This window comes from Mesoplodon densirostris, chromosome 1 (genome assembly GCF_025265405.1).
Source record: "Mesoplodon densirostris isolate mMesDen1 chromosome 1, mMesDen1 primary haplotype, whole genome shotgun sequence".
Taxonomy (NCBI): Eukaryota; Metazoa; Chordata; class Mammalia; order Artiodactyla; family Ziphiidae; genus Mesoplodon; species Mesoplodon densirostris.
In genome coordinates this window covers 14,607,073-14,631,584 of record NC_082661.1, presented here as the reverse complement: position 1 = coordinate 14,631,584, position 24,512 = coordinate 14,607,073, and the positions used below count along the sequence as shown (strand labels likewise).

At 40.5% G+C, this 24,512-nt stretch overlaps 2 protein-coding genes across 7 annotated transcripts in view; one reads left to right on the top strand and one right to left on the bottom strand.

Annotated features, from left to right (window-relative positions):
- The window catches only part of ENO4 (enolase 4), a 30,070-nt gene extending 12,874 nt beyond the window's left edge, over window positions 1–17,196 (top strand). For 2 of the 4 annotated variants that reach the window (XM_060099153.1, XM_060099173.1), the window contains exons 8-14: window positions 774–830; window positions 3,018–3,185; window positions 10,922–11,047; window positions 12,395–12,590; window positions 14,093–14,160; window positions 14,671–14,788; window positions 16,545–17,196. In XM_060099153.1, the coding sequence (XP_059955136.1) occupies window positions 774–830; window positions 3,018–3,185; window positions 10,922–11,047; window positions 12,395–12,590; window positions 14,093–14,160; window positions 14,671–14,788; window positions 16,545–16,675 (864 nt within the window). In that variant the 3' untranslated portion in view covers window positions 16,676–17,196. The remainder of the gene's footprint in view (window positions 1–773; window positions 831–3,017; window positions 3,186–10,921; window positions 11,048–12,394; window positions 12,591–14,092; window positions 14,161–14,670; window positions 14,789–16,544) is intronic. The other 2 variants (XM_060099163.1, XM_060099181.1) reach the window with 2 other exon arrangements.
- The window catches only part of SHTN1 (shootin 1), a 112,153-nt gene continuing 104,491 nt past the window's right edge, over window positions 16,851–24,512 (bottom strand). For 2 of the 3 annotated variants that reach the window (XM_060099120.1, XM_060099129.1), the window contains one exon: window positions 19,367–21,087. In XM_060099120.1, the coding sequence (XP_059955103.1) occupies window positions 20,865–21,087 (223 nt within the window). In that variant the 3' untranslated portion in view covers window positions 19,367–20,864. Of the gene's footprint in view, window positions 16,946–19,366; window positions 21,088–24,512 lie in introns of those variants that run through there. The other variant, XM_060099139.1, reaches the window with a different exon arrangement.

The window sequence follows — 24,512 nt, the reverse complement described above, 5'->3', positions numbered from 1 at the left end:
CTTCAGCTGACTCCATAGTGAAAAGAAGCAGGATAACTTCTGTATTTGCATATACTGGAGTGTGTGTGTGAACCATGTTGATTCTTGACAAACATGCTCCAGCTTATACAGCCAATGAATGCTGGGCATTAAAGTGCATCCTTTAACAGGTTAAATCCTTGTTACAGCATGCCATCAATACCCCAGACTATGGAAGCTTCTATTTGGTAATTATTTTTGCTTTTAATGTCAGATGACATCACACACACCAGATTCACCAGATTTAATGACCATGGGCTGCTTCCAAAAGTCAAACCCATCCTGCCAGAGAAGGTGTTTGTACTGTGAGAATATTTAAAACAATATGTTGGGCCTTTAAAAGCAAATGCCACAGTGTGGTTATTCCTTAATGACAAGGAGGGGACTTAACATCCTCCTGTAAAAAAAGAGTTCCTGCACACAGCAGGAGTCAGGACATGATGAGTGGATAATTACTTATATAAGTAGAAATGCATGAACATGTATATCCATACCTCATACATGTGATTGGAGGCAGAATGTAAGGATGAACTAAAGGGAACATGTGCCTAATTTTGAGAAACAGTTTGATGTTTATGAAATTAAAGAGTGGCTGGCATCATCCCTCTGTGTGTGTGTGTGTGTGTGTGTGTGACTTGCAATGTGACTGGCTCAACCCCAGAGCAGTGGGCAGGCCAGAGGACCTGAAGCTCTGCTTGCTGCCACAGATGTGTCAGAAAATCCCGAGTGATATGTCTTTATCTTCTGTCTCACAGTCCCCTCCTCCAAAACCGGAGACAAAAAAAGCTCATAATGGAGGCAACAGAGGTCAAGTAAGTAAATGTATTTGGTTACTGTGCTTCTGTATGACAGTTCATTTCTATATTCCCTGCCCCTTTCCCTCTCCCAGTCATTTTGCTCCAGGACTGGCCTAACACAAATGGAAATTACACGGTGATACTGCTTCAAAGGGACTAAACCAGGCAACCCCCCGAGCTGGAATATCATTCTGCCCCCGCCTCTCTGGCAACAGGCTGCCAGGCCATCACTGCTTGCAGTTGTCTGGCCAAGTGAAATCTCAGAGGGCTTGGAGAGGCTCTTATGACTAATAGGATTACATGGGAAACTCTCTAGGTTAAGTGCTGGGGAAGATGAGTCTCTCTGAATACTAGCTCAAAGGCATATAGGATGTTTTGGCTTTTAATTTTAATACTACCAAAGAAAGAAAGAAAAGGCACAAAAAGGTAGCAATTCCTTCATCTGGTCCCCCCAAAGCACTGAAGCACCATTTCAGGTGAACCATTGCCAGAGCTCAGATTTTGCCAGGAGGGTCAGGCAAACAAGCCTGGTGAAAATGGGCTGCAGAGCCTCAGGAGACCAGCTGGACTTGATCAGTCCATCACTTTGGTGACTGTGGGCACTCTGATAGATACACCTATTATATGCCTGACTTTCAGCAATATAGTTAGAACAACGAACAAGAACCCCGAAGATAGTGCAAATGGATGAGGGTTGCTCACATGTGTGACATTTGCTCTGATAACTCTGCAACCACTACCTGGATGTCAGGGACTTCAGGGTCCATTGAAGTCATCAGCAAGAAGGACTAGTAAAGGAAGGAGAGGACTTGGTGGAGCTAAAAAATTAAGTTCCCCCTTAAACTTGGGAGAGAGAAGAGAAATGTGTGAACAGATACAGCAGTAAGTAAAATCCTTGACAGGTGTGTACACTAGAATTGGACCTTGCAAGAGAGGCGGGGGCTGGTGAACAAGTAGCAAATCTCAGCTCTGTTCCCTTCACTCCAGCAGGTTGTCTGATGTATTCTGAGAAAGTTAGACCAAGATCAGCCCTTCCTGAGATCAGCTTCACTACTTCCCCTTCCCGCCACCATTAGAAACAGGACAGATGATAGATTCTAGAGAGGCAGCCATACCAGAATTAGAGGCATGGACTCTAGCTCAACTACCTGGATTAAAATCTGTTGCAAGTTACTCAACTCTCTCTTAAATAGGGATAATAATGGTACCTGCTTCATGGGATTGATGTAAGGAGTAAATGTATTTACTTTTTGTAAAGTGTTTAGAATGGTACCTGGCATTTAGTAAGCACCAAATAAGTGATGCTTTCATAGTTTTGAAGACGCCGTAATGAAACTCCTTAACTGACACACAAAAGTTTCCCCAACTATTCCTTTGCCAAATAAAAGGTTCCTCTCACTGACATTGTTGGATGGTTCTTATAATTAACTAGTACTATCATCAGTAAAAATGGGATATTTATACCTACTTTCATGTTTGCTTTTGAGACTGGTACACACACACACACACACACACACACACACACACACACCCCTTAGTGATACTGCTTCAACTTACGTTAAAATTGAATAGTGACAATTTATGATGAAGGCACGTCAAGGCTGACCTTGCAGTCGAAGCATATGGCTGCTTTCCCCTGAGGTCATTTGGGTCCTCCAATCTTCCTCCACTGCAATGCATCCTCAATGCTGCATCCTTTTAGCTGAAGTCTTCAATCCCTTTTAAAATAAAACCTTTCCTGAAGGAGAGTTAAAATTTTAAGTTTTAACAGTTATAGTCTTCTAAAGGAAAATGGAACATAGGAAAGAGCAGGTTTGCAGGAAGAAGGCAGTTAGGGACAGGCAGGACAGACATTTACAGGGACAGCTTGTAGAGTCACCAACCTGGTGGTTATGGCTCAGGTGAGCCCGTGTACAATGATAGAGCCAATAAGAGATAATAACATGGGCAACTAAAGAGAGCAAAGTGTGTTCCTAGGTCAAACTTGAAAACCGTGGGAGTAAGAAAATTATTCCCAGATCCTGCAGGACAACCATCTGGCCGAAAATATGCAGAGATGAGTGGGAACTAGGGGCAGGATTAATCGAGAATCAGTAGACCTCGTATTTGGAGAGCTGTGTCTGGTTACAAAGTGCCAACCACTGGAAGCCCCAAGAACCTTAATGTGCTATATTTACGTGCCTGATTTTCTTGATCCTGAAGCAGCAGATCACTGGCAAGATGTCCCATCTTGGCTGTTTAACCATTAATTATGACACCATAGAGCAGCCACTTCTCCTAATACAAGGAATCTGTGCGAAACTGGGGCTAGAAATGGGAATGAATCTCCATCTGGCCATCAACTGTGCTGCACATGAACTTATGGACTATGTAAGTTTCCACTCCAGAACATTTACTTTGTGTTGCGTTTTTATTGTTTTTAAATTAGAACTCAAAAGAAGAGCCTATTTGTACATATTTCCAAAGAAATCCTATTTTTTAAGTTAGTATCATGGGAGGGGTCCAAATATACTGGAGCTGAGAAAGGCAAGTTACCTAATGACCAGACAATAACATAACCATATAACTTTAAAAATTAACAGAAATGTCACAATAATTATATATAGAAATTCTATAATAAAAATGACTAAAATGAATTGCTTACATTGAAATCATGAGAACTATTGAAAAATAATTTAACAAACTGTTATGTTCTGCAGAGTACATTAATTTGGTTGGTGAATGCAGAATTGGTCAAGCATAAAAACTGGGTCAGTTGTACCTATGACTTCATAAGCCCTTCTAGACATGTGGTTCTTTGAGTTTCTGCTGGTGATTCACTTTTTTTTTTTGAATTTTATTTTATTTATTTTTTGATACAGCAGTTTCTTGTCAGTTACCTATTTTGTTCATATTAGTGTATACATGTCAATCCCCATCTCCTAATTCATCACACCACCACCACCCCGCCACTTTCCCCCCTTGGTGTCCATACGTTTGTTCTCTACATCTGTGTCTCTATTTCCGCCTTGCAAACTGGTTCATCTGTACCATTTTTCTAGATTCCACATATATGTGTTATTGTATGATATTTGTTTTTCTCTTTCTGACTTACTTCACTCTGTATGACAGTCTCTAGGTCCATCCACATCTCTACAAATGACCCAATTTCGTTGCTTTTTATGGCTGAGTAATATTCCACATCTTCTTTATCCATTCATCTGTCGATGGGCATTTAGGTTGCTTCCATGACCTGGCTATTGTAAATAGTGCTGAAATGAACATTGGGGTGCATGTATCTTTTTGAATTATGGTTTTCTCTGGGTATATGCCCAGTAGTGGGATTGCTGGGTCATATGGTAATTCTATTTTTAGTTTCTTAAGGAACCTCCATACTGTTCTCCACAGTGGCTGTACCAATTTACATTCCCACCAACAGTGCAAGAGGGTTCCCTTTTCTCCACACCCTCTCCAGCATTTGTTGCTTGTAGATTTTCTGATGATGCCCATTCTAACTGGTGTGAGGTGATACCTAATTGTAGTTTTGATTTGCATTTCTCTAATAATTAGTGGTGTTGAGCAGCTTTTCATGTGCTTCTTGGCCATCTGTATGTCTTCTTTGGAGAAATGTCTATTTAGGTCTTCTGCTCATTTTTGGATTGGGTTGTTTGTTTTATTTAATATTGAGCTGCATGAGGTGTTTATATATTTTGGAGATTAATCCTTTGTCTATTGATTTGTTTGCAAATATTTTCTCCCATTCTTAGGGTTGTCTTTTTGTCATGTTTGTAGCTTCCTTTGCTTTGCAAAATTTTTAAGTGTCATTAGGTCCCATTTGTTTATTTTTGTTTTTATTTCCATTACTCTAGGAGGGGGATCAAAGAAGATCTTGCTGTGATTTATGTCAAAGAGTGTTCTTCCTATGTTTTCCTCTGAGAGTTTTATAGTGTCCAGCCTTACATTTAGGTCTCTAATCCATTTTGAGTTTATTTTTGTGTATGGTGTTAGGGAGTATTCTAATTTCATTCTTTTACATGTAGCTGTCCAGTTTCCCCAGCACCACTTATTGAAGAGACTGTCTTTTCTCAATTGTATATCCTTTCCTCCTTTGTCATAGATTAGTTGACCATAGGTGCGTGGGTTTATCTCTGGGCTTTCTATCCTGTTCCATTGATCTCGATTTCTATTTTTGTGCCAGTACCATGCTGTCTTGATTACTGTAGCTTTGTAATATAGTCTGAAGTCAGGGAGTCTGATTCCTCCAGCTGTTTTTTTTCCCTCAAGACTGCTTTGGCTATTCAGGGTCTTTTGTGTCTCCATACAGATTTTAAGATTTTTTTTGTTCTAGTTCTATAAAAAATGACATTGTTAATTTGATAGGGATCGCACTGAATCTGTAGATTGCTTTGGGTAGTATAGTCATTTTCACAATATTGATTCTTCTAATCCAAGAACATGGTATATCTCTCCTTCTGTTTGTTTGTATCATCTTTAATTTCTTTCATCAGTGTCTTACAGTTTTCTGCATACAGGTCTTTTGTTTCCCTAGGAAGGTTTATTCCTAGGTATTTTATTCTTTTTGTTGCAATGGAAAATGGGAGTGTTTCCTTAATTTCTCTTTCAGATTTTTCATCAGTGTATAAGAATGTAAGAGATTTCTGTGCATTAATTTTGTATCCTGCAACTTTACCAAATTCATTGATTAGCTCTAGTAGTTTTCAGGTGGCCTCTTTAGGATTCTCTATGTATAGTATCATGTCATCTGCAAACAGTGACAGTTTTACTTCTTCTTTTCCAATTTGTATTCCTTTTATTTCTTTTTCTTCTCTGATTACCGTGGCTAGGACTTCCAAAGCTATGTTGAATAACAGTGGCGAGAGTGGACATCCTTGTCTTGTTCCTGATCTTAGAGGAAATGCTTTCAGTTTTTCACCATTGAGAATGATGTTTGCTGTGGGTTTGTCATACATGGCCTTTATTATGTTGAGGTAGGTTCCCTCTATGCCCACTTTCTAGAGTTTTTATCATAAATGGGTGTTGAATTTTGTCAAAAGCTTTTCTGCATCTATTGAGATGATCATATGGTTCTTATTCTTCAATTTGTTAATCTGGTGTATCACACTGATTGATTTGCATATATTGAAGAATCCTTGCATCCCTGGGATAAATCCCACTTGATCATGGTGTATGATCCTTTTAATGTGTTGTTGGATTCTGTTTGCTAGTATTTTGTTGAGGATTTTTGCATCTATATTCATCAGTGATATTGATCTGTCATTTTCTTTTTTTGTAGTATCTTTGTCTAGTTTTGGTATCAGGGTGATGGTGGCCTCATAGAATGAGTTTGGGAGTGTTCCTTCCTCTGCAAGTTCTTGGAAGAGTTTGAGAAGGATGGGTGTTAGTTCTTCTCTAAATGTTTGATAGAATTCACCTGTGAAGCCATCTGGTCCTGGACTTTTGTTTGTTGGAAGATTTTTTTTTTTTCTTTTTTTTTTTTTTTGCGGTATGCGGGCCTCTCACTGTTGTGGCCTCTCCCGTTGCAGAGCACAGGCTCCGGATGCGCAGGCCCAGCGGCCATGGCTCACGGGCCCAGCCGCTCCGCGGCATATGGGATCCTCCCAGACCGGGGCACGAACCCGTATCCCCTGCATCGGCAGGCGGACTCTTAACCACTGCGCCACCAGGGAGGCCCTGTTGGAAGATTTTTAATCACAGTTTCAATTTCATTACTTGTGATTGGTCTGTTCATATTTTCTATGTCTTCCTGGTTCAGTCTTGGAATGTTATACCTTTCTAAGAATTCATCCATTTCTTCCAGGTTGTCCATTTTATTGGCATAGAGTTGCTTGTAGTAGTCTTTAGGATGCTTTGTATTTCCGCGGTGTCTGTTGTAACTTCTTTTTCACTTCTAATTTTATTGATTTGAGTCCTCTCCCTCTTTTTTGCCGTACGTGGGCCTCTCACTGTTGTGGCCTCTCTCGTTGTGGAGCACAGGCTCCGGACGCGCAGGCTCAGCAGCCATGGCTCATGGGCCCAGCCGCTCCGCGACATGTGGGATCTTCCCAGACCGGGGCACGAACCCGTGTCCCCTGCATCGGCAGGCGGATGCTCAACCACTGCGCCACCAGGGAAGCCTCCCTCTTTTTTCTTGATGAGTCTTGGCTAATGATTTATCAATTTGTTTATCTTCTTAAAGAACCAGCTTTTAGTTTTATTGATCTTTGCTATTGTTTTCTTTGTTTCTATTTCATTTATTTCTGCTCTGATCTTGATGATTTCTTTCCTTCTGCTAACGTTGGGTTTTGTTTGTTCTTCTTTCTCTAGTTCCTTTAGGTGTAAGGTTAGATGGTTTATTTTAGATTTTTCTTTTTTCTTGAGGTAGGCTTGTATTGCTATAAACTTCCCTCTTAGAACTGCTTTTGCTGCATCCCATAGGTTTTGGATCATTGTGTTTTCGTTGTCATTTGTCTCTAGGTATTTTTTGATTTCCTCTTTGATTTCTTCAGTGATCTCTTGGTTATTTAGTAACATACTGTTTAGCCTCTATGTGTTTGTGTTTTTTACATTTTTTTCCCTGTAACTGATTTCTAATCTCATAGCATTGTGGTCAGAAAAGATGCTTGCTATGATTTTAGTTTTCTTAAATTTACTGAGGCTTGATTTGTGACCCAAGATGTGATCTATCCTGGAGAATGTTCTGTGTGCACTTGAGAAGAAAGTGTTATCTGCTTTTTTTGGATGGAATGTCCTAAAAATATCAATGAAATCTATCTGGTCTATTGTGCCATTTAAAGCTTGTGTCTCCTTATTAATTTTCTGTTTGGATGATCTTTCCATTGGTGTAAGTGACGTGTTAAAGTCCCCCACAATTATTGTGTTTCTGTCAATTTCCTCTTTTATAGCTGTTAGCAGTTGCCTTATGTATTGTGGTGCTCCTATGCTGGGTGCATATATATTTATAATTGTTATATCTTCTTCTTGGATTGATCCCTTGATCATTATGTAGTGTCCTTCCTTGTCTCTTGTAACATTCTTTATTTTAAAGTCTATTTTATCTGATATGAGTATTGCTACTCCAGCTTTCTTTTGGTTTCCATTTGCATGGAATATCTTTTTCCATCCCCTCACTTTCAGTCTGTATGTGTCCCTAGGTCTGAAGTGGGTCTCTTGTAGACAACATATATATGGGTCTTTTTTTTTTTTTTTTTGTGGTACGCGGGCCTCTCAGTGTTGCGGCTTCTCCCATTGTGGAGCACAGGCTCTGGACGCACAGACTCAGCGGCCATGGCTCACGGGCCCAGCTGCTCCATGGCATGTGGGATGCCCCCGGACCGGGGCATGAACCCGCGTCCCCCTCATCGGCAGGCAGACCCTCAACCACGGCGCCAACAGGGAAGCCCTGGGTCTTGTTTTTGTATCCATTCAGTGAGCCTGTGTCTTTTGGTTGGAGCATTTAATCCATTCATGTTTAAGGTAATTATCAATATGTATGTTCCTATTACCATTTTCTTAATTGTAATGGGTTTGTTTTTGTAGGTCCTTTTCTTCTCTTGTGTTTCCCACTTAGAGAAGTTCCTTTAGCATTTGTTGTAGAGCTGGTTTGGTGGTGCTGAAGTCTCTTAGCCTTTGCTTGTCTGTAAAGCTTTTGATGTCTCCATTGAATCTGAATGAGATCCTTGCTGGGTAATCTTGGTTGTAGGTTCTTCCCTTTCATCACTTTAAACATGTCATGCCAGTCCCTTCTGGCTTGTAGAGTTTCTGCTGAGAAGTTAGTTAGCTGTTAACCTGATGGGAGTTCCTTTGTATGTTATTTGTCATTTTTCTCTTGTTGCTTTCAAGAATTTTTGTCTTTAATTTTTGCCAATTTGATTACTCTGTGTCTTGGCATGTTTCTCCTTGGGTTTATCCTGCTTGGGACTCTCTGTGCTTCCTGGACTTGGGTGGCTATTTCCTTTCCCATGTTAGGGAAGTTTTCGACTATAATCTCTTCAAATATTTTCTCGGGTCCTTTCTCTCTCTTCTCCTTCTGGGTCCCCTATAATGTGAATGTTGTTGCATTTAATGTTGTCCCAGAGGTCTCTTAGGCTGTCTTCATTTCTTTTCATTCTTTTTTCTTTATTCTGTTCCGAAGCAGTGAATTCCACCGTTCTGTCTTCCAGGTCACTTATCCATTCTTCTGTCTCAGTTATTCTGCTATTGACTCCTGCTAGTGTAGTTTTCATTTCAGTTATTGTAGTGTTCATCTCTGTTTGTCCTTTAATTCTTCTAGGTCTTTGTTAAACATTTCTTGCACCCTCTCGATCTTTGCCTCCATTCTTTTTCCGAGGTCCAGGATCAACTTCACTATCATTTTTCTGAATTCTTTTTCTGGAAGGTTGCCCATCTCCATTTCATTTTGTTGTTTTTTCTGGGGTTTTATCTTGTTCCTTCATCTGGTACATAGCCCTCTGCCTTTTCATCTTGTCTATCTTTCTGTGAATGTGGTTTTTGTTTCACAGGCTGCAGGATTGTAGTTCTTCTTGCATCTGCTGTCTGCCCTCTCTCATTTTTTTTTTTTTTTTTGTGGTATGCGGGCCTCTCACTGCTGTGGCCTCTCCCATTGCGGAGCACAGGCTCCGGATGCGCAGGCCCAGCGGCCATGGCTCACGGGCCCAGCCGCTCCGTGGCATGTGGGATCCTCCCGGACCAGGGCACGAACCCGCGTCCCCTGCATCGGCAGGCGGACTCTCAACCACTGCGCCACCAGGGAGGCCCTCTCATTTTTTAAATATAAAAGTATTTCCAAGTTATTGAAGTTTTTGGAGAATAATTAATAATAGTAATTAATGTCAAATTCAGGGCACATGACCAAATACGATTCCACTTTAATTTGTGATTCTTTTAACTTCAAAGGAAATCTTGAGTAGTATATAAGAAACCTAAGTTTCAGCTGACTTCTAAAAGTTTTTACTTTCCTAAAGAAACTAAGCACATAAAGGAATATTTAATGTAATTCCATATTCTTCACATAATGATTGGTTCCTAGGCATACCAATAAGAAAAATAATTGCATGTTTTCATCAGCAACATATACCAAGAACTATGAAAACACTGACTGCTAGTGTTAACTAGAATGGATATTTATTGCTTATATTCAGTAAGATGCTTTAGCTTGATATCAGATAATTCTTACAGTGTTAGTTCAAAATCATTATTATTTCCCCTCTGACAAGAGAGGATTGCATACGTTTTGCAGTATAGAAACTGAGAGTTCTTGCTGCTATATTTTACGTGAAAAGAAGTATAGAATCTTTTCAATGATGGACTTATTAGGAACCTGCTTAATTCCAATGGAATCCATTCTATTAGTAGCAACAGGAAGGCATTAATAAACCAAGGAGCCATTCTGGTTCATTCCACCTCCCTCCCAGTACCTAAATATCCCAGGTGCCATCCCTGGACACAGACTTGGACTGGACATAAGGGTGCTGTGTTTGCAGAGACTACAGTAGATCCTCCAGCTTTGTTTACTCCTATGCTTAATGACTTGGAGGTGTTCTAGACTTCAAATGAATGGGTTGCACTAGAACTCCACTTTCAAAACAATATTGTTACTACTAGAACTTGCATGCTTGCCTTCACGTAAGTCTCTTTACATTTCATATTGGTTGTTAGTATCTCAAAAGCTCAGCCCCGCTTTCAAATTTTAGGATATTCACAGTAAACAAGCTATTCATTCACTGTGAGCTGAACGATGGTAGTTCTAGTGAGTAGGCAGGTCTGTATTGCTATTCTGTTTATGAATTTATGTTATTGCCCATCTATCTAAGCAGTATCTGGCATCATGTTATAAAACTTAAGAAATTACTCCCCTCCTACTCTTTACTCGTTTTTTTGTGCAGAAGGCTTCATCTGAAGTCAGTGGGAAAAGATCTATGGGGCATCCAGAGGAATGCTGACTTGATTTTCCCAGGTTGACATTTAACAGATATTTAAAGTAAAATGCATAGATTTCTCAGGTGAATGTGGCCTGGAAATAATCTGCTTGCAGTCTTTTATATGAAATGAATGAAAATGAATTTGAATCACATCTTTAATGTTTGAAGAATTCATCACTTATCCTTTAATATCTTCCTTATACTTATCAGAGTAAAGGAAAGTATGAAGTGATGATGGGAACCTACAAAAGCGCAGCTGAGATGGTTGACCTGTATGTGGAGCTGATCAACAAGTTCCCTTCAATTATTGCCTTAATTGATCCTTTCAGGAAGGAGGTAACAGGATTCAACTTGAATTTTATAATAAAACAGAATAAAATATTTCTTTTGGATCTGTAGACTTGAAATGTGTTGTAATTTGGGCTGGGGCTGAGTTGCTTTATTTTGGCATTTATGAGACAAGGTACTTACTAAGCAAATGAATAGCAGAAACACATAGAAGTGTGCCTGTCTACGGAATGAAACAAGTACCCCCCAGCACTTCAGGAATACCTGTGTATTTACAAGCAGCCTGACTGATGGCAGGTGAGCCCAATGTGCTAGCAGGTGCTTCAGTAGTTTAATCACGTATCATTTCCAAGTGGTCGTGGAAACAGGACTTCAACTAGGCCAAATGTTTTTTAAACCTAAATCCAGTTACTATGCATGCATAGAAGTTACAAAGCCATATTTTTAAAAGGTGTGAGATATTGAGGTTTCTGATTTATTCACACTAATGCATCTAATGCATTTATTCACACTAATGTTTATGTGCCGTAGAACTCTCTCTTCCTAACCCACTTAAACTTCAGAACTTACACTCTTGATTTTATGAATTTGAGAACCATTAGATATAGTGAGCAAGCACCCTCTTTGAGACAACTCACCTATTTAAGTTTGAGGGACAAAGAGAGTGCTGGATCTTACTGGAGCCCCAGGCTCTCTCAGTCCCATCTTTCCTTTCACAGCCTGTGCTACACCCCAGCACTTGTGGAAGATGCTGAGCCTAGTTCTTTATTCTTGCCAGACCTATCTTCTGCTTCTTGTCCCGAGGCTCTGGCCACAGCTCTTTTTAATGCGATAGATGGACCTGCATGGTCTGTTCTATTGGGACAGGTTGAAATCTGGTACAATGGCTGGGAAGACTGTATATTACTATTTAAATAATGAGCATTTCATTTCATTTGGTGGTCTCACCCATAAAAAATAAGGGTGTTGGGAATGAGGGTCTACATCCCTGCAGGCTCATTTCCTTCAGTTGCCTTTTTACCAGAAATAACACTAAAATCTCCTAACCAGCCAGTCTTCAGCAGCACCATGGATAACACAGTGGGTAGGAAGAGCCTGTGCTTGAAGGACATCAGAATTAATGTGGAGAATAGCATTTAATGTGTATTAACATTTTATTCACTAGATCTTCAAGCTCAAATTTAATGACTCTTAAGTTTCTGTTCCATGAAGCTTGTTAATTTGTGTGGCTGTGGTATGGGCAACATGAAGCCACAGATGCAAACAAACCAAGCCCCCCACCCCTGTTTTGTGTGTCTCAGAAAGGTGTATAACTGATTATGTGCTGTATGATTCCTGTCGTTTTGTGATGATGTCCCATACATTGTAATGATCAATTCTTAAACATTTACCCAGGACTCTGAACAGTGGGACAGCACCTACAATGCTCTTGGTTCCAAGTGTTACATAATTGCAGGCACCGCATCCAAAAGCATCTCTAAACTTCTAGAGGATGGGAACATCGGCAGCCTCAGATGCAGCGGGCTGATCGTAAAACACACAAATCAAACTACGATGTCTGATTTGGTAGAAATGACCAATCTTATTGACAGTGAGTAAAAGTATAGCTCTGAAAGACTCATAATGAACTTAAATATGCAGTCTATCAGTTAATAAGAAGAATGAAATAAATCTTGGAAGAAAAAAACACCCCAACCATTTGTGAGTGCTTCGGTACTGGAAAACAAAATGTAGCTTACTACTGATTCACTTCATAATGTTCCAATTACAGCCCTGCCCGGGGCCCCTCCCCTTCAGGGAGGGCTACCGCAAACAGGTGGCTGAGACCACAGCCCTCTCAGCTTCACACGACACCACAGTGATTTTTTTTCAATCACTAGCTCACAATGGCTTTTTTTCAACTCCTCAAAAGTTTCAAACTTTTTACAGCCTTGAGGTCTTTGAACATGCCGTCCCTTCGGCCTAGAATGCTTTGCCCTGTACCATTTAGTTGGCTAACTATTCCTTCAGGTCTTTTTGCCTTAAATGGAACCTCGTCAGATCTATATGCCTTCCCTGACTTCCCCCACCCCTCACTGGCTGCTCTGAACCGTCCTTATCCTATATTTTCAATTGTAATACTGTTCGCAATTACTTGTAGGCTATTTAATGTCTGGTATCCTCCACTAGACTGTAAATTCCCAGTTCATGGGAGTTTTGTTCACTTATGCACAGGGCCTGAAACATGCATATCGTGAGTGGGTCTCAGGAACTAGGCAGCAGGCTGGTCTCAGACCTGGAGCAGGACTCAGAGCGAGCCTGGCAGCCAGGGGCCTGGGCTGGTGCCAGAGGATGGAATGAAGTGCTTGTAGTCCCTTAGCCTGCAGGGTGCCCTGGTCTACGGCCCAGGCAGGGTGGCGAGCAGGTGGTGGATGGAATGCCCCAAGGCCTGGTCTTTCCTCCTGGGCCTACCTCTCAGCAGCCATTCTGTCATCCACTCCAGATAGCTGCTGTAACTCCTGCCTGTAAGGCACAACTCTGTCACCATAGGAAGAACTTCCGCTTGCAGTCTTGTAGACTGCAAATTTTAAGGTTTTGAGATCTTCAAGTGACTGATTAAATACTATCAACACTGCTTTCCTAATAAGTCAATATTCAGAATGACAGATTCCTTTGAATAAAATTTTACATGAATTGTGAAATCCATTATTTAGGCATATGATGCCCTTGCACTTACTGTATATTTTGACTCAAAGATGCACATTGAACATAATTGACCTTGAATTGTGTCTTACAGCTTAGAAATGTGTCAGTCTAATTTGAGCATTTTTCCTCTACACCGGTAATAATGGTGCCTCTTACAATTTATGGTATGTTAAATTTGATGATACATGGCATTCATTTAGTATTTATCATCTAAACTACTGCAAAGGGGTAAACAAAATCAGGGTAATAAAAATGCAAACGTTTGGGTTAGAATTCTCAGGTGGTCATATAATTGACTCTTCGCAGTTTTAAATTTCTGGCAAATTTAAAAATTTGATCCCAGAGGCTCATATATTTGATGATTGTTTCCATATCATCTAAAACTGAAAAGAATTCCTCTGCTTATAGGTAAGAAGCACATCGCCGTCTTTGGAAGTGCAGAAGGAGAGTCGTCTGATGATAGCCTTGTCGATTTGGTAAGTGCTGAAAGCCGGACAATTGCAGAATTGCCAAAACACTGCTTTTATCCCGAATTGGTATTTCAGAGAAAGGCGGTCTTTGGCAGAGAGTCATGTAACCTTTTATGAAACAGACTTGCTTCCTCCCAGACAGCTGATCTTTGAACTTTTAAAGAGAAGAAAAATTGAAGTCCTGGTAAAATGATGAGCACACTTAAATGACTGGGGTGTGCACTTGCAATCTTACCTCCTAAAATGAAGTAAGAAAGGCCAGAATGTTCTTAGATAAAAATCAGCATGCTTACATGACTAGTAGAGCATCTGATGTACAGTCACACTATCTCTTTACCTTTGACACTTTCAGCTTATAAGCAGGCCACTTTACTCATGTAACAAAATGAGAAATTAACTTAATGAGAGTAAAAACAAAACAGCACACAGGGACAGTGTCCTTTCTCCCTAAAGAACTGTTTGTAGTTTAGCAAAATATGACTTCATTTAAAATAAGCTGTTCCCTCCCCTCTTTAGGCCGTTGGACTTGGTGTCCGGTTTATCAAGTTGGGAGGTCTTTCTCGTGGCGAACGGGTGACTAAGTACAATCGCCTCTTTACTATAGAGGAAGAACTTGTCCAGAATGGAACACTGGGTATGTGCTGCTTTCTTGCTTAGTTTCACTTAGCCATGAATAAGAGAACAAAGATTGGGAGATGTGGGAATAGAAGTCTCTCGGCAGGAGGGCAGGGAAATCCAAAGACTATAAATAAGTGCTGACAAAACTAGGATGGCATTTGCCACGTGTATTGTTTTCTTAATGGATTATCTATTTACCTGAATGTTTAAAACTCTAGCCCTAATCTTGATGAATAGGCTGTGTGATGCTTTTCAATAGACTTAATTGATTGGAATTTCCAAGCCTACCTTTTGTTATGGTTCAAATTATACTTAAGGTTTTTCTGCACAGCCCAGGAAAGTTAAAGGTGGATGTTTTCCTGGTGGTTCTTGGCAACAACTCGTTTTACTCAAGTAGATAGCATGTTAATGTAATGTACCTTGGAAAGGCTATGGTCTCAAGAGAGATGAACCAATCATTTACGACATCAAACTTTGTAAATCTGCATGGGTAGAAGCACCTTATGTACTGGCTAACTGGAGAGCAACACCCCAAATATACATTTTTACTCTATCTATCACTGACTGTGATAGCCAAAACAAAGCATGCAGACATTTAAAGAGACCAATGGTTGTCTTTGAAATTCTAAAACTATTTTGTATTTTAAAATAGAATTGATATATTGCAAAAAAAAGTATGTTAATTAAGCAATGCTGACATACTTGTATACCATAAATGAAACTATTAAATGAGATTATAGAATATATTGTGGAACATACCAATTATTGAATATGAAAGCAAGGAAGTCCTATTTTGTGACTAACAGGCATTTTTTTAAAGCGACCAAGAGAAATAGTAATTATTAATTTGTCACGTTTAACATAGGTAATGACCTTGTTTTCTAGAAAACAAAGATATAATTGGGAGACTTTCTAAGTCATGCGAGGGCAGTCAAAAGTTACATTGTATTGTTTAGTGTGTAACAGTCAAAAGTTACTTTGTATTGTTTAGTGTATAACATGAAGGCTTGTTTTTTCAAATAGGTAAAATTATACTGTTCCTACATATCAGTCTAATTATTTTTTTGTCATCCTGACTTGTGGAAGCTTTGGGTTCCTTCAGTGACCTAATCACATTTCCAGCCAGACTTCACCACAAGGGAAACAGCTGCTTCAGGGCATCAAAAAGGACTCTAGTGACTGGAGGCCCAGCCCCTCCCTGGTGACAGTGCCAGCCCCTGAGCATTCCAGAATGGATTAACAGATTAATGAGGATTTCGCTGACATTGGCAGTGGCCAATAGATATGAAGGGGACCAAAACACTGGAAAACCAAATCGCTGCACTGAGAGATTGAGTAGGAAATCTTGTCAAAAGCTCAGTCATTAAAACACTGTCCCTGCCCGGAAACACGTGGACCCTGACTGGAATAGTCTTAAGTCCTCAGTGGTTTACCTTGGAATAGTTAGTTGGCAATGGTCTGTCTCACGCAGAGTACCAGCCTTTCCTCTAGTTCATCCTCCTCTTATCCTTTGCTGCTCAGCCTCTGCCCGAAGTCTGCTATAAACCAAATGTTCCAGAATGTTGTCTAAGGGTACACTGCATACTCAACAAGTGTACTGCAGTTAACATATAAACAATGACACGCCCACTTTAAGGTGGTTCTAGAATCCTTCCTAATGGTGATGTGACGCCTCTGGACAGTTCTAAAGATGATCTCCTTTAAATCATGTAGCAAAGAACGTCAAAATTGGCACCACTGGATTAGACAGTAAAATTTATTGTTTTTAATAGGTTTCAATGAAGAACACACATTTTCCTACTTGAATGAGGAAGCCGAAAAGGCTGCCATGGCTGGTGAGCTTCCTGAGCCCCTGGAGCCCATCTTCGCCACAGAAGTTGTGGAGGAATCAGCCAAAACATGAGTGTCTTCCAGACGGGCTGCACACACCCCAGCTGACAGCCACACCACTGGTATTATTAGACTGGGAGATCTCAAGCATGTCTTCATTTTGGTTTTGCTCTAAAACGTCACTAACTCGTGTGCTTTTTCTTCTTAATTTCACTGTTTGGTGAAATACAGAGATAGTATTTTGCCCGGAATTGTACCTGTGAACCTTGTCTTCTGGCCATCACATTTCTATGGGGATCTTGTTTGTATACGAGCTCTCCTGTCCATTTTGGGGGGTCATGACCTAGTAAAAGAGTACAATATTTTTGCCACCAACTCCACACTCAGTTCAAATACCTCATACTTTACAAGTCAGAACATCTCTGAAAAAAATCTTTCACACTAGGAGCTCTCTCTGCCAGGAAGGTGTACATCTTCTGTTTCACGGATTTTTTAAAAGCCAAACAGCTTCCTCTCACTTTCCTACCCTTAATTCCCTTTTCTCTGATTCCCATCTCTTTCTAAATTTTAGTTGTTCATCTATCATTTATATCTTTGGGGGTCTCCTCAGATCCTTTTTGGAACAAGAATGAGCATAAGTGAGTAAACATCAATGAATGAACATTCATAAAGCAATTAAATGCCCAATCATTTTTACTACAGCATCTAGTAGGTGATTAAAAATGATGCAACAGGGCTTCCCTGGTGGCGCAGTGGTTGAGAGTCCGCCTGCCGATGCAGGGAACATGGGTTCGTGCCCCGGTCCGGGAAGATCCCACATGCCACGGAGCGGCTAGGCCTGTGAGCCATGGCTGCTGAGCCTGCACGTCCGGAGCCTGTGCTCCACAACGGGAGAGGCCACGACAGTGAGAGGCTCGCGTACCGCAAAAAAATAAATAAATTTAAAAAAATAAAAATAAAATAAAAGCAGTGGTTTAAAATAGGCTCAGTGGCAGATTCTCTCAGAGCACAGGGCAGGAGAACTGGTTGGTATCACTCTAAGGTGGGAGAACTGTGTCACAGTTTGTTGTTGCTACTGCCTTTCCCGATGTTTAGCAATAAACAACGGATGACTGTTCACATAGCCTCTGCACATATATATGCACACACACACATACACAAATGGGAGATCGTATGAGAGTATGCCCTGGAAATGTGACAAAAAGTATAATTAAATGAATGAAACTAGAGACAAAAGGTACAACCAAGTTAATAACTGAATAACTACATTAAATTAACCAAAGAGGTGATTTATTAGCTCAACCAAGTCAACACTTTAATTTCAGCACTGAGCACAGCCTACTCACCTTTTCCTTACTTGAGGATTGGGGTCACCAATGGATGTGTAGCATTTCAAGTTTTTGAAAGTGATAAGCACTGTTTCTATTTATATATTTTCTCTCTCTCTACATATATGTTAAAGGATATATAATAGATATAAAACAGATATATATATATGGAATCACATGTAAAGAGATGAAAGAAACTCATCATACTCTATATTAAAAAATGGCAGTCGGGGGGGCTTCCCTGGTGGCGCAGTGTGGTTGAGAGTCCGCCTGCCGATGCAGGGGACACGGGTTCGTGCCCCAGTCTGGGAGGATCCCACGTGCCGCAGAGCGGCTGAGCCCGTGAGCCATGGCCGCTGAGCCTGCGCGTCCGGAGCCTGTGCTCCGCAATGGGAGAGGCCACAACATTGAGAGGCCCGCGTACCGCAAAAAAACAAAACAAAACAAAAAACAAAACAAAAAAAATGGCAGTGGGACTGGGAAATGTTAGTGCTCCGAAGAAACTTCAAACCAAATCCAATCCTTAAGTAAGGGCTCCTTGATGATCTTCCTAAGGTCAGCGATGATAAGAGACGGTTATCCATTCTCTACAACTTATTGCCATATAAGCGGAAGTTGTTCCACGATGAAAGTGATTAAACATGTATAGTGTGCGTTTAAAAAATCATCCGAACTTTGTTTTTAAGATTCTGTGATACAGACTATACACTATACCTAACATACAACCTAAAAATGGTCTGAAAGATTAACAGTAATCTCTACCTGTACTACTCCATTTCTAACAAACATTTACTGGTAACAAAACAGGTAAGGAAGGAGGAATGACTGGCGAGTAGCCAGAGCCAAAACACGCACCTGTTTTTACTCAGGCCACTCAAGGCTGGGTGGTCACAGCCCTGTTAATTCCCTCCAATCAGAATTGCCACAGGACTGATCAACTGCTGAAACCAGTGTAGGTGAGGAGTTTATGTGAGACTCTCTCAGATACAAAAGGATGCTAGAATTAATTTTAGCAAATTAATTTTAAATGCTTTGTGACGTTGGTGAAGAAACAAGCAGCTCCGAAAAGGCAAGAACACTTTCAAAATATTGTACCAGTGACTAAATGTTGCCTGGTCCAGCTAACACATTTCACAAATGGTTAACTCCTTACCCTGGAAAGGGTGTGTGATTAAATATGGAATGACAAGTGTACATATTTTTATATTCCTAAATATGTGTAAGACACATGCCAGCGGACTGATAACAGACACAGGAATGCAGAAAGCAGGAAGAAACAAAGAACAGAATTCCTCAAAATAAACCATTTTGTGGATTATTAAAAATTACTGAAGTTATCAAGTCTTACACAATTTTCATATTAAAGAATGTCAAGTTTGGGGAACTAAACCAAAAATGTTAATAACCACAATTGACTTTTAATAGGAAACTGTTGGTGCTTTTTAATAAGTGTGGTGAGGAGAGTTCAAATCACAGCATAACAGAACTTGTTTAAGTGAATTAATGCAGTTTGTAGTTAGTATATCATATAGCAGTATTATTCAATTAGGGGAAATCACAGTCGAAAAACATTACATTTTAATTCCCTATGAGTAAAATGATAAGTAACTGTAAAATCATCACTGGAGAAACATGGAAACAATCAAGCCTAACGAACCTACAGAAGGATAATTATCTCCAAATTTAGGAAGTACATTTACCTGCCTATTCACCTTTTCAAGCCTATGTTTAGCATACGTGCAAAAATAAAATACAACTACTGCAATTATTACTATCATTTTCTTCTGCCCTTAGGTGAGAAACACCTGACAACTTCATGCTGAGCTATGCTAACAAAACTAAACCTTTCACTTTCTTTAATAGTAAAATTACCATTACTGAATCACTGTCATAAAAAATGCACTCAAGTACATTACCACTTATTTCAAACAAACACCAGTTTTGAAACAATCAATTTTGAAAAGCTGCATAAGTTGTTTTTTTTTAATCCCTGATTAATTTCTATTTATTCACTGTGGTAGACTGAAACATTGTATTTTTAGAGACTACCACCTAATTTCTTTAAAAAGAACAAACCTGTGTAATGTAGAACAGCAGTGAAGCAAAACAATTGTATGCCTGTCACCCATCTTCACTGTACATAAGAACTGTGATAAAATATGGTCCTTGTGCCCATGAGTCCATGAGAAAACACAATTAACTCACAGCACAGAGCACACGGTTTACCAAGATAATACTCTATTAAATTCAGGGTTTGGACTTTCACCTCAATTCTGCCTTCTGGCCACTACAGCCTTCCCTCCAAAGTCCTTGGGAGGCTTTGGACACAATCAATAGTATGTGTTTTTCATCCCACAGTTAATAATGTGTGTAATTAACACTGGGTATGGGACTACTAGTTTGACATCAGCTCCTGAATTTTAAGCGTATCTCAGTATATCCTAGAAAGTAATTTGTATGCCACAGTGCCTAACAATTTCCATGCTACTGAAGTTTCTCCATCAAAAAAGGATCAGACCCAAAACAGAAGCTTCTTTGGGGGCTTTTAAAATCACCTTAAGCTAGTCACTTCTGTTTATCCAATTATACACAAGTGCTGCAAACTTTCATCATTACATTTGATTAGTGGTATGCACATTACCTAAAAAGATAACATGAACTTTTTGTAAACTTCTAAAAGAAGTCACACTTAATACAGTAACTAGAAAAAAATCTTATCCCTATAAAGATTAAAAAAACTACAAAGAATGTGTACTTTGCTAAATAGCTTACTTATATTTATAAGTGAACTTACAAAAGTGACATCAAAAAAGAACCTATACTCTGAATACAGTGACAAGAACAGAGTGTCTATAGCCCTTGCCAATACACCAAAACTAAATCATGTGCTTGTTAAAAAGGACTTCTGAACATATCCGCCTTCTGGTTTATGGATCAGCAGTTGGAGCTGTCTGTATCTCTTATTTTTTCAACACTGTCTTCTTTGTATTCTGGTTTAATTTCACCTTCATCATCCTTGTGTTGAGTTGGATCTTTTTCAGCGACCTGGTCTTTGGTTTGGGGTTCATGTGTGGAAACAGGATCTAAAACTACAACTGGTTCAGCTTGTTTTTCACTGCCAATGTATTGTCTCCTGCGTCCAGTGTTACTGGGAGGCCTAGGGGATGAACAGTTAAACAAAAAAATTAAAAGCAAAGAGAGAAAACATTTATCTTTCAGATTCCTGGATTCAGATGAGCAAAAAGCCCAAAACGTTCTAAGTCTAATCAACATGCAAAAAGTGGTCTTGAGGTGCCAGCCATTACAAAACAAAAAGCTATTAGATTACATATTAGGAGCACAAGGCCAGAAGACGAAAAAGAGCAGTTAACTGCATAAATGTTAAAAAGCCAAATGCACCTACCTGCTTAATTGCATGCTCTTCTCACAGAAGCACAAAGCTCACGGATACTCTGTGCACACCTCCCCACTGCCTGCTGCCCCCAGACTCCTGTCCCACCCTCACTTAACTGGAAGGAGCCAGTTAACCCCTCCCTTGTGTGCCCGGGTACATGTGATTGCAGATTCGTTCTGAGACTGCAACAAGGAGGGAAATAAACCACTCCCATCCCTGATGGGCAGCTGCTGCCATTACTGGCAAGAACAACTCTGGTCAGACCTGTGGAGGGATGAGGGAAGGAGCAAAGGCAGATGGGAGAATCCAGAGAAGAAGCTGAAATGCTAAGTTACCGTACACTTTTTCTAAAAAAGGAGAATCATGTTTGATAAATTTCTTATTGAATTTCAAATGTAGTTTCTTTTTCCACTGAGGTTCCCTCTCTTCTCTTCTAAGAAGCTACTGCTCCTCAAGCTAAATGGGCAACAATTTCCTTGTGGAAACAGAGATGTCCTGAAACACTCTTCTCTCCTCACGTGTCAGGAAATTAGGCTGTGGGCACCTAGTCCTCTCAGAAGTCAGGTCAGAAGCCATCATCTGAAGGTACTGGACTGCTGACCTGATGCCTGGAGGTTGAAGGGTGTGTAGGAGGCAGGGCAGAGGCTATTCAGACTTACCTGGTCTTCTTGGCAAATGCTGGGATACTAACCATGACCCAGCACGCCCCTGTCCCACATCCACCTCTGGATGTCAGGATGTGTACTGTTGAACTGTTGGCCAGGGTCTGCCCATTGCTCTACCGGCCCCTTACCAGGACTTGATTTCTACTATTCCCTGACCCCTAGCTCAAATCTGCTGGTTAGACACTCTCTTACCACCTAATACTTCTTCCTTGTTGGATTTACCACAGGTATAATTAAATACTGGCAACCAGTTGTTTAATGTCTCTCCAAGTAAAATTTAAACATCCATGAGGTGGACTGTTCAGCTTTGTTCACAGATCTATGCCAGCACTCAGCACAGATCCATTTGTGGAGTAAACAAATGAGCAAATACTAATGAACTACTGTGTGTGAAAGGCTCAGAATGAATGTGCAGAAACCAAGGCTTTGGTGTGAGTAGGTCTGAAGGTCTCTCTTATACAACAAAAGTAACAGAACAAATGATCAACTATTGAGACAAAGTGGCCTGCACGATCCAGCCACAGGTACCAAAACTCAAACCCAGTGACCATAGTTTTATCACCTGGTACTATGAGATCTGTCCAAATGTTTGAAAACCATTCCACAGGGCTATCCAGTTATACCGTGTGACTTGATCATCATTCATAAGTGACTAGCACATAACTGCCTTCTTTGGAGGTGGCAAAAGCAAAGAGGTGACCTGAGAGGAAAGCTATACTGTAGTGAGGACAGATTCCTTTATTTTTGCCTGGATTTGGCAACACCCTTGTCATTAGAAAACACCATGACACTGCCCATCTACCTTGGCCAAGGATCCACTTCTCAAGATATCTGTTACTGTGCGTTGGGAATCAACATGGGATGTAGTTACCCAGGTGGTATCTGGCTTGACTTTCTCTGACCCAGGCAACACCTGGAAGGCTGAGTCCATTAGGGTATGGTCAGAGAAGCAAAACCCCCATGAATGGCATAAGGGATTCATTATAGGCATTAGACCTCAGGCAATGGAGAGAGAGAGTTAGGCAGTCTACGTGAGTCTGTTGCCTCTGTGTATTATGCTGGGCCTGAAATCAGCAGGTCTTGCAGCTGAAAAGGAAGATGGGTGAAAAGTGCCAAGAAGCTGAGGACAAACCGGAGCTGCATCTATCTTTCACAGTCTCCAATCCTGATGATGCAGATAAGCTGCAGGATAAACTGGAGCCCTTCCACATGGAATTGCATGTGCACCTGGCCTAAAATTTGGGGAAGCTGGAGGGGGAGATGGGGGGACCTGGAGAAACTGTGGGCCAGCTGTACCACATGCCAACTAGGTGACAACGCACATGAATTGTAACAGAGCCTGCCCTACGCAGACTTTCGGGAGCATTAAAAAATAAAAAGACTATTATGTCACTCCCACTTTCTAAATCTCGTGCAAATTTCTCCTGTAGACAACCCTAACCTGGAAACAAATGGGAAAGGGAATTCTCGGAAATGAAGTTCCAAGTTCCAGCCTAGCTAAAGTTGTTACAGTCAAAGCCACACAAAGTCTGCTGGTCAAGTCCCCAGTGTGGTTCCACTACCCTGGGTCTAAGGCTCATTGCATAGAAGCCAGCCAGTCTGCTCTACGCATGCAAAGGAAGTATCCATCTCATTCTAAGTGAGCAACTTCCATCAACCCATACTGACCTTCATCACTTTTGTAGAACTACCATGGAAGTTTTCATGCCCATGTGTGTCTGCAGACGAAGGGGAGGTAAACACATCCTAAAATGCTTTCTTCATCAGCTGGAGGCTGAAAACTTCCAGGAAGCTCTCAGGGCTCCACAACAGCAACAAATGATGTTGACTGAACTGAAAAATCAGAAACTTTGTACTGCCAGGCTGAAACTGTCCTGGAATTGTCTCAGTCCAGAGCACTGTTCTTTCCTGAAGTAGGCTTCTCAATAATAGATTAATCGATTATTAAGTCACCTGAACACTCCAATTTGAGAACACCTTTATTATCACTGAACTTGGCACAGTGGAAAATTTCTCTATGTGTTGAGAATCAGAGTAACTACTTTCTTGAAGATAATGACCACTGACTTGGAATCCCAATGGCTTAAGGCTAAAAGGGACTATGGCAATCATCTAGTCCAACTGGTCCTTTTACAGATGAGGAAAATGAGGTTTGGAGAGAGGGAAAGCCTGACCTAAAATTATACAGCTTATCAGTGGCAGAGCCAGGACAAGAATCAGAAGCTCCTATCTTCCTGTTCCTGATTTTTACACAACGTCACACAGCTATTTACCAAAGGCATCTTCCAAAAACATGATAATGATGCCACAGGCTAATTCTGGCATGTTTACTGATTCTTTCTGAATCCCTGTTTTCAGCTTCATCTTTCAGAACTATAAACATAAAATCCATCCCTTCAAGCTACTCCTTGTTTTTTTGTTTTTTTTTTTCTCCTTTGTGACTTAAAGCTAGCTCTTCCTGGTTTGACATCATTAAGTCCATTCCTGGTTCCCATGGGGAGCTGCCCAGGGCTTCTTCTGGAG